The sequence below is a fragment of the Babjeviella inositovora genome, assembly GCF_001661335.1.
Source record: "Babjeviella inositovora NRRL Y-12698 unplaced genomic scaffold BABINscaffold_4, whole genome shotgun sequence".
Lineage (NCBI taxonomy): Eukaryota > Fungi > Ascomycota > Pichiomycetes > Serinales > Babjeviella > Babjeviella inositovora.
Genome location: NW_017566841.1, coordinates 481,548 through 494,611, shown reverse-complemented (window position 1 = coordinate 494,611; position 13,064 = coordinate 481,548). Strand labels below are relative to the sequence as shown.

At 49.0% G+C, this 13,064-nt stretch overlaps 7 protein-coding genes across 7 annotated transcripts; 4 read left to right on the top strand and 3 right to left on the bottom strand.

The window, feature by feature from the left end:
• Positions 1–86: 86 nt before the first annotated feature.
• BABINDRAFT_7392 (p24 family protein) lies at positions 87–848 on the bottom strand (the record flags this gene model as incomplete). The annotated part of the gene is made up of 1 exon (XM_019132619.1): positions 87–848. The coding sequence occupies one exon, from the start codon at positions 846–848 to the stop codon at positions 87–89; it is 762 nt and encodes a 253-aa protein (XP_018986013.1).
• Positions 849–1,390: 542 nt separating this feature from the next.
• On the bottom strand, positions 1,391–2,050 carry BABINDRAFT_160920 (uncharacterized protein). Its single transcript, XM_019128537.1, has one exon. The coding sequence runs from the start codon at positions 1,991–1,993 to the stop codon at positions 1,559–1,561; it is 435 nt and encodes a 144-aa protein (XP_018986012.1). The 5' UTR covers positions 1,994–2,050; the 3' UTR covers positions 1,391–1,558.
• A 282-nt stretch (positions 2,051–2,332) lies between these two features.
• Positions 2,333–3,264, top strand: RRP42 (exosome non-catalytic core subunit). The gene has a single exon (XM_019128536.1). It carries the CDS (start codon positions 2,353–2,355, stop codon positions 3,193–3,195), a length of 843 nt encoding a protein of 280 aa, XP_018986011.1. The 5' UTR covers positions 2,333–2,352; the 3' UTR covers positions 3,196–3,264.
• A 433-nt stretch (positions 3,265–3,697) lies between these two features.
• ASK1 (Ask1p) lies at positions 3,698–5,572 on the top strand (the record flags this gene model as incomplete). Its single annotated transcript, XM_019130415.1, has 1 exon — positions 3,698–5,572. The coding sequence occupies one exon, from the start codon at positions 3,698–3,700 to the stop codon at positions 5,570–5,572; it is 1,875 nt and encodes a 624-aa protein (XP_018986010.1).
• A 545-nt stretch (positions 5,573–6,117) lies between these two features.
• On the top strand, positions 6,118–7,734 carry BABINDRAFT_7388 (uncharacterized protein; the record flags this gene model as incomplete). Its single annotated transcript, XM_019132615.1, has 1 exon — positions 6,118–7,734. One exon carries the CDS (start codon positions 6,118–6,120, stop codon positions 7,732–7,734), a length of 1,617 nt encoding a protein of 538 aa, XP_018986009.1.
• A 327-nt stretch (positions 7,735–8,061) lies between these two features.
• NUP84 (Nup84p) lies at positions 8,062–10,443 on the bottom strand. The gene has a single exon (XM_019128535.1). The coding sequence runs from the start codon at positions 10,393–10,395 to the stop codon at positions 8,176–8,178; it is 2,220 nt and encodes a 739-aa protein (XP_018986008.1). The 5' UTR covers positions 10,396–10,443; the 3' UTR covers positions 8,062–8,175.
• Positions 10,444–10,649: 206 nt separating this feature from the next.
• Positions 10,650–12,849, top strand: BABINDRAFT_160916 (uncharacterized protein). The gene has a single exon (XM_019128534.1). It carries the CDS (start codon positions 11,114–11,116, stop codon positions 12,587–12,589), a length of 1,476 nt encoding a protein of 491 aa, XP_018986007.1. The 5' UTR covers positions 10,650–11,113; the 3' UTR covers positions 12,590–12,849.
• Positions 12,850–13,064: the final 215 nt, after the last annotated feature.

The following is a 13,064-nucleotide window of genomic DNA, read 5'->3' as shown; positions in this document are numbered from 1 at the left end:
GGCATAAACTGTCCTCTATATTATACAAACTGACTATGTTGATGTCTCTCACGGTTGTAGCTCGTGCTACACACTCGGCCGTCCTTTCAGATCTTGTTTTTCATCCACCAGGTGATATACCTCGCCTGTAATATACCCATGACTACCAAAGCACACATCACCATGATCGCCAACACCGTCCACTTTTTAAACGTGTCCTCATTCACGTTCCGCAACTTCTCTTCGCGGGCCACCAAGTACTCCAACTGCCGCTCGACCTCTTCAATCTCTCGGATAGTTTCCTGTAACCTCACAAGTAAGGGCTGAGATTTCTGGATGGACAGGAGCTTTTCCTTCTGCCAAGGTGACTCGCCGTCCACGCTGGTGTCAAAGTCGACGCTCAAGGTGACCTCTTTGGAAATTCCTTCGTCAGAGGCTTCGAGCACAATGTTGAGAAAACACACGTCAAATTCACTGAGAGGAGCTTCCTCATCATGCTTCTTTAGTGCCATGGCCAGACCATCAGCTTTGAACAAGATCTCCACCTGATTGACAATATCGTTCTTGCGACGGATTAATGAATCCGAGTCGTTCAGATCGGTAATATCCACGTTGAGTTCCTGATTATGGTACTTTTCACTGGTTTCGACCCGGAGCGCCACGAGCGCGGATTGCGGAACCCGGTAACGGAGACACACCCGTTGGATCTTGTCGGTATTCTTGGCCGCAAGGTGTGCTCTTTGGGTGATAGGAACGTCGAATGTAACTCTGGCCTCCGGAAACGACGTATATGAGTGTTCGAGTATTGGTTTGGTTATTGCCAAGCCTAGCACTGCTAGGAGAAAAGCTACTGATAAGGGCCTGACCATATTTGCTTGCATATGTGCGAAAGTTTTCAATGTCCAGATGACAATAATCGAGAGGTTAAAAGTATCGTTGTAATAAGGATGATAGAGGTGACGGAGGAACTGACACGTGAAAGACCCCAACGGTGAATATAAGGCAAAGCAATGTCCCAGCCAAAAAGCTATCTTGATATTGAGCTGGGCGTTATGCATACAGTTCACCTCCGCAGCATGCGCAGCGAAGACGCGTTGGAGTCACGTGCCTCTATTTGGCTTACGTAACGGGCTTGAATATCATTACGTTTCTCACTCGATCAATTTGTTCCCTCTTTCTTCAGAATCACCTACCCAGTACAGACTCTCATTTTAACCTCTCTCTTCATTGTGTCTTCTCGATTTCCTCCGATGAACCCTCTTCTGTCCCGCGACGATCTGCTGAAGTAAGATATCCTGCATATAATTTCATTAGGCAAGTAGACTCCGGTTTGGCCATTGCACCCTTACGGTCTTCAACGATATATCTTGCACGGAATATAGCAATGGGAACCACAGTGATGCTTAGCTCAGAATGATATTTAATGCGATATTAAAAGTCACTAGTATAATTACAGACTTACACCTGAATTGTCACATTCGGCAAGTTTCGATATATTGGGGACGGCACGTGTGATACCCGGCTGCGTCAATTCATTGCATTTGCGACAAACGGCATATACGGTGGCATAAAATGGTAATTAAAGATAAACGCTGGTATTGTCAGTGTCTGGGGCAGCCGCTACAGCTTTTGGCAAGGGCACAGTCACGGGCACGCCCTCTCTGGCATCGACAGTGCTGCCGTCGAGGGACAAGCCTCTTGCAGTCAACTCATTGTCTAAGCAGCCGATCCTCTCTTCTTGGTTCTTCAATACAATTCCATTCTCCTGGATCGACTCTTGGTACAAGTGTAAGTCTTCGGTGAGCTCAGCGGATGGCGTCTCGTCGTCGTTGTCGTCGTCGATCCTCGCCTTAATTAGCCCCACCTCCCTCGCCATAACGGTGTTGGATTCGTGCAATTTAGTAATAGATCTGGTTAGCTGGGATCTGATGTTGTATATTTCAAAGTCGGCCAATTCCAGCACAGCAAGAATGAATTCTTGAATCTGGACGGGTCTTTTCAACGATGCGGACATGATGTGATGGGGAGTAGACTGGTGTTAGAGTAAGTGGGCGGTTAAACTCAAGGTTGGGGGTTTAGCAAGAGTAAGGGAAATGTCTAACAATGTCGAGGAAGAGTAGGGGAAAAAAAACTCAGAGATGTGAATTTCTAGAGCAATACTTATAGCAAGGGCGGACGTGATCCTCTCCGCATTTGGCACATGACGATTTAGACGTCACAGACACCAGGTGCTTGCTAAAGTATAATTTGCGAGTGACCCTTGCCGCGCACGACCTTTGTTTTCTCGTGCAGGATAAGAAAATTATTCCAGTAGATTTGGCTACGTGAGGGCTGCTTTGCGTTACCCATCTCACTAAAAGTAACTAAATCTCGATGAAGTTATCGCCAGCCGAAAGATCATACCTCCACGATTCGTTGGCGTTACAGCCGCCTATCCGGCCCGATGCCAGATCACCGGCACAGTTCAGACCGCTCGAGGCTTCTATATCGTTCTTGCCTTCCTCTAACGGATCTGCCAGAATTAGATTGTCAGACGGAAGTGAGTGTATCGTGTCCGTTAAGAGCAAAGTTGTGCTTACAGCCAACGTGTCCTCTTTGATCCTGGTGGATGTGGATGTTTCTGGCTACAGAGACGACTCCAACTTTGTATCCAACTTGAACTACCACTTACAGTCGATTCTCAACTCTCATTTCCCTACCGCCGTCCTCAGATTAACCTCCCGATACTCCTTCAAGATTTTCGTTGACTGTGTTGTGCTATTGCATACGTCCTACCCGTTGGGTTTGTTATCTTTGACCACCTACTTGGCGTTGAAGACCACTAGCTTGCCAAAGTTGGTATCTGAGGTGAACGACGAGGAGGTTGAGGAGCAGCCAACATTCTCTGACGACTGGGACCAGTCCACACCGTTAATTCCTACAAACTCCACGTTCCAGCCACCATTGTTGTTCGTGGTTGCAGTTGTTGGTGACAACGTCTTCATCGACCCATCCAGAGAGGAGCAGGAGGTCAGTGAAAACGGGATGATCATCGGGTACGAGACCCAGGGTGTTATCAGTCCCTTTAACAACATAAGTCTTAGCGACAGAGAGGTCAAGGGGATGAAGCTGCTGCACGTCATCAAGGCTCACCTGTTGGTCAAGAAGTGTGGCGAGGAGGTATTGAAGGCGTTGAACAGTGTTGCAAAGGACGAGGGTGGCAATGCAATTTTCTAAAAGACATATGCCTGATAAAAATGTATACTAGTGTAATAAACATTTAAATAATTTATAACTTTGAGCGTGACACGTCGTTGGACATATTATGCTACATACCCAGGCTACCCTAGCTCAACTAAGAGCCTAGATGATATAGACCTTAATAGTATTTATAGATCTTTATAGCACTCCATTTTTGAACCCTTTCAGAGCAGGGGGAACAGGCTAGGAAAATAATATCGTTAGTAACAGCTTCAGGGCCGACACATGTGAGTTTACACGTGACACTTATTTTATATTTTCGCGGGACGCGTCGTTTTAGAAAACAACAAAAGGCGACCCGGTTTTCTGCAGCATATTTATAGAAAGGATCCAAGCTCAACGTTTGTCGTTACGATTAATTTTGGTACAAATCACTGTAACTGATTCATCCACGGCCAGCTCAACCTGCTACTACCATCTTTTGACTACTCCCTTGACATCTCCCCTATAGAACCGTCAACGAGTCCTACCATTCCAGATGCAGAGACAATCCATTGTGCCCAACAGAACTTCGGGTAAACCCTTATTAAGTGGCAAGGACGAGCCCCCCGCTATTGGGCGACGCAAATCCGTGTTTCACACGCGCCCGGTGCCTAGCTTCCAATCAGGCACGTCTAACGCGCAGCCTAGTCCAGCCACGTCTTCCACCTTGCAATTAGAGCACCTAGAACAGGAGATTACACTAACTTTGCAAGAGATCGACAAAAACTTCTCCAAGAGTAACAAAATCATCAACGATCTGATCTTGCCCATCATCAAGAACTACGCCGGCAGCTCGCGTAATCTCTGGTCCTCGGTGCAATTCTGGAAACAATTCTTTGAAAATAGTGCGAACGTACAGTTGGCTGGCTATGAAGAAGCTATGGAGCCGTTTGAACGAGAGGATCAAGATGCTCTGGAGCTCAGAAGCGAAGTATCAGAGCACGAAGAGTCTGAAAGCTTGGCGCAGTACCCCGGGAGAGACCCCGAGGATATTAGCGATTCCACGATCCAACAGTTCCAGAAACGGTATTCCCGAACGGCTGATTCACCGAAACGCATTCAAGAAACTGACTTCACTCCGCAGAACCTCAATTTTCCTGGGGGGATTGAGGCCTCTACCCCTGATCTTCAGAAGCACGTACCCGCTACAACCGGATATGTGGACACCACTGACAGCATTCTACAGGTTCCCACTTCCAATTTTGTCGCTCCTAGCTCTCGGCGCTCGCCGTTGAAACATCAAATCTTGGACTCGACCGTGTCTGGATCATTTACTGTGCCTACCAAAGCCAGAGCGACGCCGCCTAGAGATCAAACATCCCTAGAGGCTGCCCATCAGGCCAAAGTTCTCTCTCAGTCACCGTTCATCGAAGACCCTACTGTTCCTACAACTATGGTGTTCCACCAATCAGGGGCTGGTAACCAGTACAAGATCCGGATGACGCCGTCTCCCTCCAAACGACTCTTACCGAGTGCCAAGTTTAGTTCTCCTAGGAGATCCCCAGAGCGAAAATCGCGTAGTGAGCGGAGGTCTATCACCGCGCAGTTCGACTCTTCGCCTGAAATCTCGCCACCCAGATTGATGAGCGACGTGCAGTTATCACCAGATGATGGCAAGCGGACTCATGGACTATCCCCCGAAAAACCCCTCAGAGGAGAGAAGAAGCCGCGACAGGAGATTAGACGGTTTCCAGATACGCCCAAGTATAATAGCGAAAACGGTACTGACTTCAACAAGACCCCGCGGGGGATTGAGATGCGCTATGCAGATTCCACCACCATGGATGAGGCTAACATTACCAATAACGCCATGAACCGTGGCACGATTCTTCCGCGGATGTTAACAAACAGGCAGAGGCAGAAAGATGCCAATCTCGATCATCAGCTTGATGAGTTAGAAATTCAGTCCGACGGAGACGACTTGCCCGAAGGCATTTCGCCTCCTGTGACGATCCAGTTTGCCAAGGCGGTATTTCCAGAGGGTTCTTCGCTCAGGGACAGTTCACTCGGCAGCAAAAAGACCAAGGAAACTGCTGCCGACATCATCCGTGAAATTCTCCAGGAAGGGAGCACGAGCATTGAGAGTGAGCCTAGTTTGGTTAACGTTGTGGGAGAAGCCGAGAGCGTTGAAACGGCGAAAGCAAATGAGACAGAGTTTCATTCATTCGACGAGAGTGACAGTGTGTTCAAACCTGTGGAAGGCACCACTGAGATGGAGGAGCTCGTGCAACAGGCAGAGCAGCTCGAACCAATCGCCGTCACTGCTCTGACTCAAGGTGTGACAGACATTGACATGTCCGGATTTGAGTTTGATGCGTTTTTGGACCAGCCGAACGCTGAGACTACTAGTGGTCATTGGAGCGATGAGTAAGGGAAATGGCTTGTGCTTTTTCAACCGGAGCTTATTCCGTACGGATCGATTAGAGATCAAGCTTAGTCTAGCCTGCTGGTCATATTTTAATTGAAATTTACTTATTCACCCCTTAGAGAATCTTCTAATAGACAGAGTATATCCAATGACCAGACTTAGTTATCAGTGTGAATACCCCGAATGCCGAGTGCATAGGCTTTTCACTGTGGCTTTAGTAACAGCCTCCTAGCCTTAGGTGTAGCTTCGGTTCAAACTTTCAAAGTTAAAGTAAAATTAATTACTGCCTTGGGAGTAATAGTTCATGATCTCCCAATACACTTTTTTTTAGAACTCTACATGCAGAAACTTCATATAAACCACTTTGAGAGCGTATGGGAACTACTAGTCTGCCAAGTGGCTGGCGCACGCCCATTTATAGTTCCGGGGATACGCGCCACCGCTGCTTACTAAAGATTGCTGATAACGGAGTCACGAAGAGATCACGCAATTGAATCACCTGAGAAAATACCGTTCTCTTTGAGCAAACCTTTAAGACAATCTGAACCATGTCCTTTGATGAGGACAACAGCCCCTTCGGGGCGGGAGTCCCTAGCGATGTGTACCAGACAAGCATTCGTGAACCAGTCAGCCTAGAAGTGCCAGAGGATGTAAATCCAGAGGCTGTCCAACCAAATACAAGCATAGAGAACGAATCCCCAGTCAATACGCCGCCGAATGGACCCCCACTTGCTGATTGGAGCTCGGGAATATCCATCATCGAGGCGGGTAAGTCGACCGAGGGTGCAAGCCGCGGATACATCGCATACACGATTAAGCTCGGTGAAAACACCGTAAGACGGCGGTACAGTGAGTTTGAATCCTTGCGGAGCATTCTATCCCAAATCTTCCCGCTTCTTCTCATTCCGCCGATTCCGGGCAAGAGCTTCAACCTCAAACTTCTCGCAACGCCGCCGCCCAACGGGGTCGATACAGAGACGAAATTGGTGGAACAACGCAAGAAGATGTTACAGCTCTTCTTGAAGGAATGCCTCAAGATGGAGCAGGTCAGAGATACACAAGTGTTCCACCGCTTTCTTGACCCCAACTCCAACTTTAACGAAGACCTCCGCACGGGCGAAATCACGGATTTACCCCTCAATCCGCTCTGCTCCAACCCCTTCAACGGACTTGATACTTACAAGAATATTCTCTATTCATACCTACCGCCTGAGGTGCACACCACATCTATGGACTTGGAATCGCTCCATCTCCAGCAGGAGGACAACACAAAGCAAACGTCACTGTACGAATACATCAGTCTCTACACACACATCATCAGCAGTGCTGATTTGTCGTTTTCGCATGACTTTGACAAGGCAAACAAAAAGGTAAGCACGACTGCCCGGAAGCTAACGGATTACTACACTCAGTGCGGTAACAGTTTCAATTCCTTCAGTCTCAGTGAGCCCGGAACAGAACTTTCCTTGCTCTTGGAGCGCATAGGCACGAGCTACGACCAGGTATATCTCATAGAGGAGGGATTTATCGAATTTATTGAGAAGCGCTTCAACGACTACTGGAAGTTCTATCTCCAGTGCTTCGGTACCATCCGCGACGTGTTGGCGTTCCGCGAGCTGAAAGGCAGGCAGTGCGAATACATCCGAAGCTCATTAGCTTCCAAGGAAACTGCTTGGCAGGCCTTCCAAAAGTCAGATGACGAATCGCAGCGCTTGACCCAGGCTATACGGAAGTCTGAAGGAGTAGCTTCCAAACACCGATTGCTTCTCGAGCCGTCTCTGGACGTTCGATTTGTGCCGATCACGGTTCCCAATCCGCCGTCGAAGAAGAAAGGTGCGTTCAGCTATTCCCTCTCTGCCTTTTCCAAGTTGAAGTCCACCATTGCGGATGTCATCACGCTGCAGCCTGAGCTCTCGCGGGAGGAGCAGACAGCGCAACTCCAGACACAGATCAACGTGTTGCGCCAGTGTCTTATACTCGCGGAAAGTGATATCTCGAAAATGGACGAGTTCATTAACGAGCAGTTCCACCTGTACCACGATGAGAAACTCGTGTTCATGCGTGGGTTGCTCCGGGAGTACTGCCGGCATTTGGTGGAAGTGAATGAAAAGTGTGCCGAGGTGTGGCTGGAAACGAAAGCGGAGATCGAAGGGTTGGGACTATAACTGCATTGGCGTTTTCCAAGAGAGGTTTGGGAGGTCGAATACTGAATTATGAGAACGGGATCAAATTCAGACTCTGAAGGTGCCAGGTATTTACCAGAAGCAGTACAAGTGTGGAAACTAAACTGGAAGGGGAAAGCCACGTTGAAACGTGTAACCTTCGTCAATAATTTTTTTTTTTATAATCCAGTCTAAATCGTAATCCCAGATGTTGTTACCCCTGGGGTTTATATGTAGCCACCTTATTAGATTGAAACAGCAGTTCAAGTACTTTCATCGGCTTTCTGCTGTATATGGTAACTTGCGGAAATAAAGAATGTCATTTGACTTGTATTATAAAAAAGATCCTTTACCTAAGCCCTGTATTGTTTAACTCTACATATTCTGTTAGATAATCACCTAGATACTACCTCTAGATATCAAGTATCGCCTATAATGTACATCCTATCTGTATAAACCTCGTTCACCGTTTTTTAACGCTAAGACGGCCACTTCCCCGCTCTTAGTCATGAACTCTCTCAACCTACCACAATTTCTGAACAACTGGAACAACTTGTACTTCTCGTCCGCCACCAACTCAATCAACTCTAAGGCGTTGTCAAGGTATGTGGCATCATCGCTCCTGGTACCGATCTGCACGAGCACGCGCTGCAACTCAAACGTCAAATGCGGAGCGTACAAAGATCTCAACTCGTGCAACATTCCCGCATCTTCCAACGAGGCCGCCAGGTCGCGCATCCACTCTAAGATTAAGCGGTGTAACGCCACGCAAAGGGTCTTGCTGGAGGCAACCACCGGCGCAGCGGTCCATGCCAGCTTCGCTTGTAATAGCTTGGCAGTGCTATCCCACTCGTTGAGCAACTCGAACACGGCCATTAACTGGTCGTACTGAGCTAACTCATCCAACTCGGCCTGGGTAGTAATAGACTCGGTTATCCCAATAAAGTTGTCCAAGTCGGCCGTCTTTAATAGCTTTTGCAAAGAGTTCTCACGCGTAAACTTCCTCAACGCATTCACCTTTCCGGCAAGTAACAAGCGTCGCGCAAGCGCGATTATTGCACTGATGGCATCTGCATGCATATTAGCAAGGAGGAACCACTCGACGGTGCTGCAGAGATACGCGTCGTGGGAGTCCACGTCCTGGAGCGGGCTGTCAATGGCGATCTGAGCCGCACACGCGGCGTCGTACAAGTGCGCGGTGTCCTCGAATGCGCGGCTCACGGTTGCCTTCATAATGTTTTCAATTGGCAACCCCAACAAGCGCGCCTGGTGCAATTGATGCACACGCGCGGCAGGGGCTATCTTGGTTAAGAAGAAGGAATAGATCTTGCGAGCCTCGAGCTCCGGCAAGTACGACACGTACACGGGCAAGTGTTCCACCAAGCCTTGGGAACACAGGCGGGAGGCAAAGAGGGTAAGCAAGGTCACAAAGTTGTCTTGGTCCACGTAGGCAGGGTCGATGGTGTGCAAGAAGACGCACAAGTGGGTTAACACCCGCAAGAGGTAAGGCTCTTTGGTGAGCACCGTCAGATTTGATGCCGTGAAGGCTTTGAGAGACGAGCCGACGATAGTGGAGACCTGATCGATCATCACGGAGCCCATTAACACGCGCAACGGGTGCTGGCACTGCTGCCGGACAGCAGGGTCTGAGGACTCAGACAAGGCGTTCAACACCAGGCTAATATTCATGAGTACCGGTTTGGGAAGCGGAATACTGAGGTCCTTCGATGGCACTCTGCCAGACCGGATAAGGAAATCTTCCGTGGCGGTCTGGAAGATGCAGTTCGCATGGAGCAACACATGGGTCTCCCATTCGTGATGCGAGGACACGGCAACATCACCACTAAGAAACGCGTAGATCGCGCGTTCGCTCTCCGGCAACTTGTCATCGCGCGACAACTGGAATACTGCGCGGCGCCATAACGCTTTGTGCTTGTTGCCAGAGGGCTGCGCGCCGTCCTGGAGAAATCCGACATCAACAGCAGGGTCCACATAAACTTGGACCCCCGCCAAGATCATGCCAAGTGTCCAGTTGTTGGTAGTCTGCGCCGCCTCGATCGCCTGCTGGATTTGGTTACGCTGGAGGAGCGCGTAGATGTGCGCGAACGCTGCTTCATCGTCCACATGATCTGTGGCATCAATATCGCGCATACGCTCTCTGAGCGGCGCATCTGAGTCCAAGTGGCTCACCACGTTACTCTTCTGCAACCCAGTGCTGTTTGTAAGCTTCATCTTGGTGCGGAACCACTTCAGTGAATCTAAGTCGTCTATTAGGTCCTGGCTCGCGTTATCGTTGAGCCACGAGATAATGGTCCAGATCTCCCGCAATTCCTTGTTGTCCGCTAGAAAGTTCTCCTGGTGTACCGCGTTGGAGCTGAATGAGAAAGCCGCAACCTTGACGTCCGAAGGGTGGCGTCTGACGCCGACAAGTAACTCCACCAAGTGCCACAACTTGGTTTCAAGCTCCCAATTGGTGAAGGCAGCATCAGTGGTATCACTTTTGTATGCCTGCTCGGCTGCAATGGACTTGAACGAGCGGAGCAAGTCGAAGGGATCGGCTAGCGGGTTGAGCCTGAAGCCGAGGAGCGCCTCGCCGAACTGTGAAACAACCTCGGAAGACTCGGGGGTGCCCTGGCTGAGCTGTGTCATGAGGAGGGTGCTCATAATGGGAGCAAAATAATGTGGCTGGATGTCAAAAAAAAATAATATCGGCGCCTAATCGAGATCAAAATAGTTCGTTTTGATCTAGACGTTAAGCAAAAAATCGTGAAGCAGTTGAACAGGACACGACCTTTCTCCTTCGAGAGATTAGTGCACGACCTCGGGGCCTGCGAGTGGGTTATGGTTGCATATCCGGGCCACAGCTGTGGACGCGCACGGCTTATCTCGGACTCTCCCGCTCCCCTCAAGGGCCATATCTTCTACTGGCACCACTATGTCAGTCTCATGTTCTTTCTTCTTCATCACTCTCACTAGCACTGCCCGGTAGATTCTAACCGGTTTTTTTTTCTTCAGATCCCCGTCACGATAAAGAGTTTGGTAGCGTTAGTTATATTATTTGATTGAAGCCCGGGTTTTTATCTCCAGATTCTGTATCCCTAAGGAATCTTCATTTATTTCAGTTGGCCTATACATCGTTCTTTTTCTTCGCTAAGAATCAATCTTCTGGGATTGAATCACCCTGGCTTGAATAAATTCCTTCGGTATCCTTAATTGACCACGGTATCTTACTGGGTCGTTATAATACCTGTCTCCAAACTTTGCCATTTACCTACATAACAGTTTCACTGCCAGTTTATCCCTTTCAGGTTTTAACCCGTTCTGGCCCTCCACTATTACTTCCCATAGCTTTTTGCTGCGTAAAACCTTCTGTTTTGTATCCATGCCCCGTTTACAGTCCCGCTACAGCTCTCTTGCTGCCTCTGCGGTCGTCTCCTTAGCCGCCGGCACACCTTACCTATACGGTGTATTCGCCCCCCAATTGGTCAAACAGCTCGGCCTAGCAGCTTCAGACTCTGCAACCTTTGCGCTCGCGTCCAACATCGGCTCGGGCCTCGGCGGCTTGCCCGGAGGCATTTTGATAGATACCAAAGGCCCCCAGCTCGCGATTATTGTTGGCTCCATCTGCATCTTTACCGGCTACTATAGCATCTACTACTGCTATACACATGTGTACGCGTCGCTCTGGCTTATCAGTGCCGCCATGGCCTCTGTGGGCTTCGGCAGTGTCACAGGCTTCTACGCGTGTGTCAAGACATGTGCTACCAACTTTCCTGACTACAAGGGCACAGCAGGTGCGTTCCCTGTCAGTGCGTACGGTCTCCTGGCGTTGATCTTCAGCTCCATTTCTGCTATGTACTTTGGAAACAATACTGGGGGGTTTTTGCGGTTTTTAGCGCTTTTGTGCGGCTCTACCGTCTTTTCGGGTGTGTTTTTTGTCAAGTTCTACCACTTGTCTGACGAGGAAGCGCCATTAATCCGTCCGGTGAGAACTCTCCGGACCCCGTCCTCTTCCTCGGTGTTCTCCAACACCGACAGCGTCGCAAGCACCCGTACGTTTTCGCTCAGAAACTCCATGGTATTCTTCGGTGTCGGTAAGCGTGACCCGCTCCACCGATCCGAATCCTCTGCTGAAATCACTCGTACTGTCAAAGACGACCAGGCGTTTGCCTCACGATCCAGTGCCGTGGACACCTTGAAGGTCTTGTTTTCGTCGCGCGTGTTTTTGGTGCACTACATCGTCATGGCCCTCATCGCGTCCATCGGCCAGATGTACATCTACTCTGTGGGCTTTGTCGTCACGGCGCAGATTAACAACCCGCACAACCGCTCTGCCACGACCCAGGAGGCTGCCCAGGCCATCCAGGTGTCACTCATCTCCATTTGTAGTTTCCTGGGGCGCTTAACCTCAGGCCCTATATCTGACTTCTTGGTGCACAAGATGCATGCACAGCGCCACTGGTTGGTCATTGCTGCAACCGTATTACTCTCCGTGGGCCAACTCTTGGCCACACGGTTAGACAGCATCGACTCTTTGTGGATGGTGAGCTCGCCCGTGGGACTTGCGTACGGCTTCTTGATGGGCGTATATCCGGCCATAATGGCGGACTTGTTCGGCACCGCCGGGCTCTCCACCACCTGGGGCTTGATTTGCACCGGTCCGCTTGCCCTTTTGTTTGTCTTGTCGTCTTACTTTGGTGTTATCTACGATCGCAATAGTGTGGTGGACCCAGAGGTCGGCAAGATCTGCCGCGCCGGTGTGGCCTGCTACAAAGACGCCTTTGTCACTACCGAGGGACTCTGTGTGGTGATCTTTGTCATCACTTTGGGTCTTATTTACTACCAAAGAATACAATAGGCGATTATAGAATAGGTTTAGTCACCCAAAGGCTTGAGCTGTATGGTACACGCCGGGTATTTAGCCAGTCTTGGACCGTCTTGAAGTGACCATTTGATATACAAAATATAATACGAAAGGATATAAGTCTGATAGTTATAATTGCTTTCAAATGAACATTGAAGGGCACTCGCTCTATTCTTCATTTAGATACTTCCCTGCCTTGGTAAACTCTTATAGATACAACTCGGTTGTTGTTGGATAGTCGTATATACTCTAAAAGGTTGACAAGTAAATAAAATGTAGACATCAAGGATAGAGATCTACAAAAACTAAGGTCCCGAGTAATCACCAATCAGAAAAATTTCTCATCAGCAAGATAGGATACAGTGTCAGAGGAATGGAATGATTATGGTGAGTGCATGATTGCGGTTATTATATCTCGACTCATCATTCCATAGCCAAAATCCATATCGAGAGTATTCTTTTATATTTT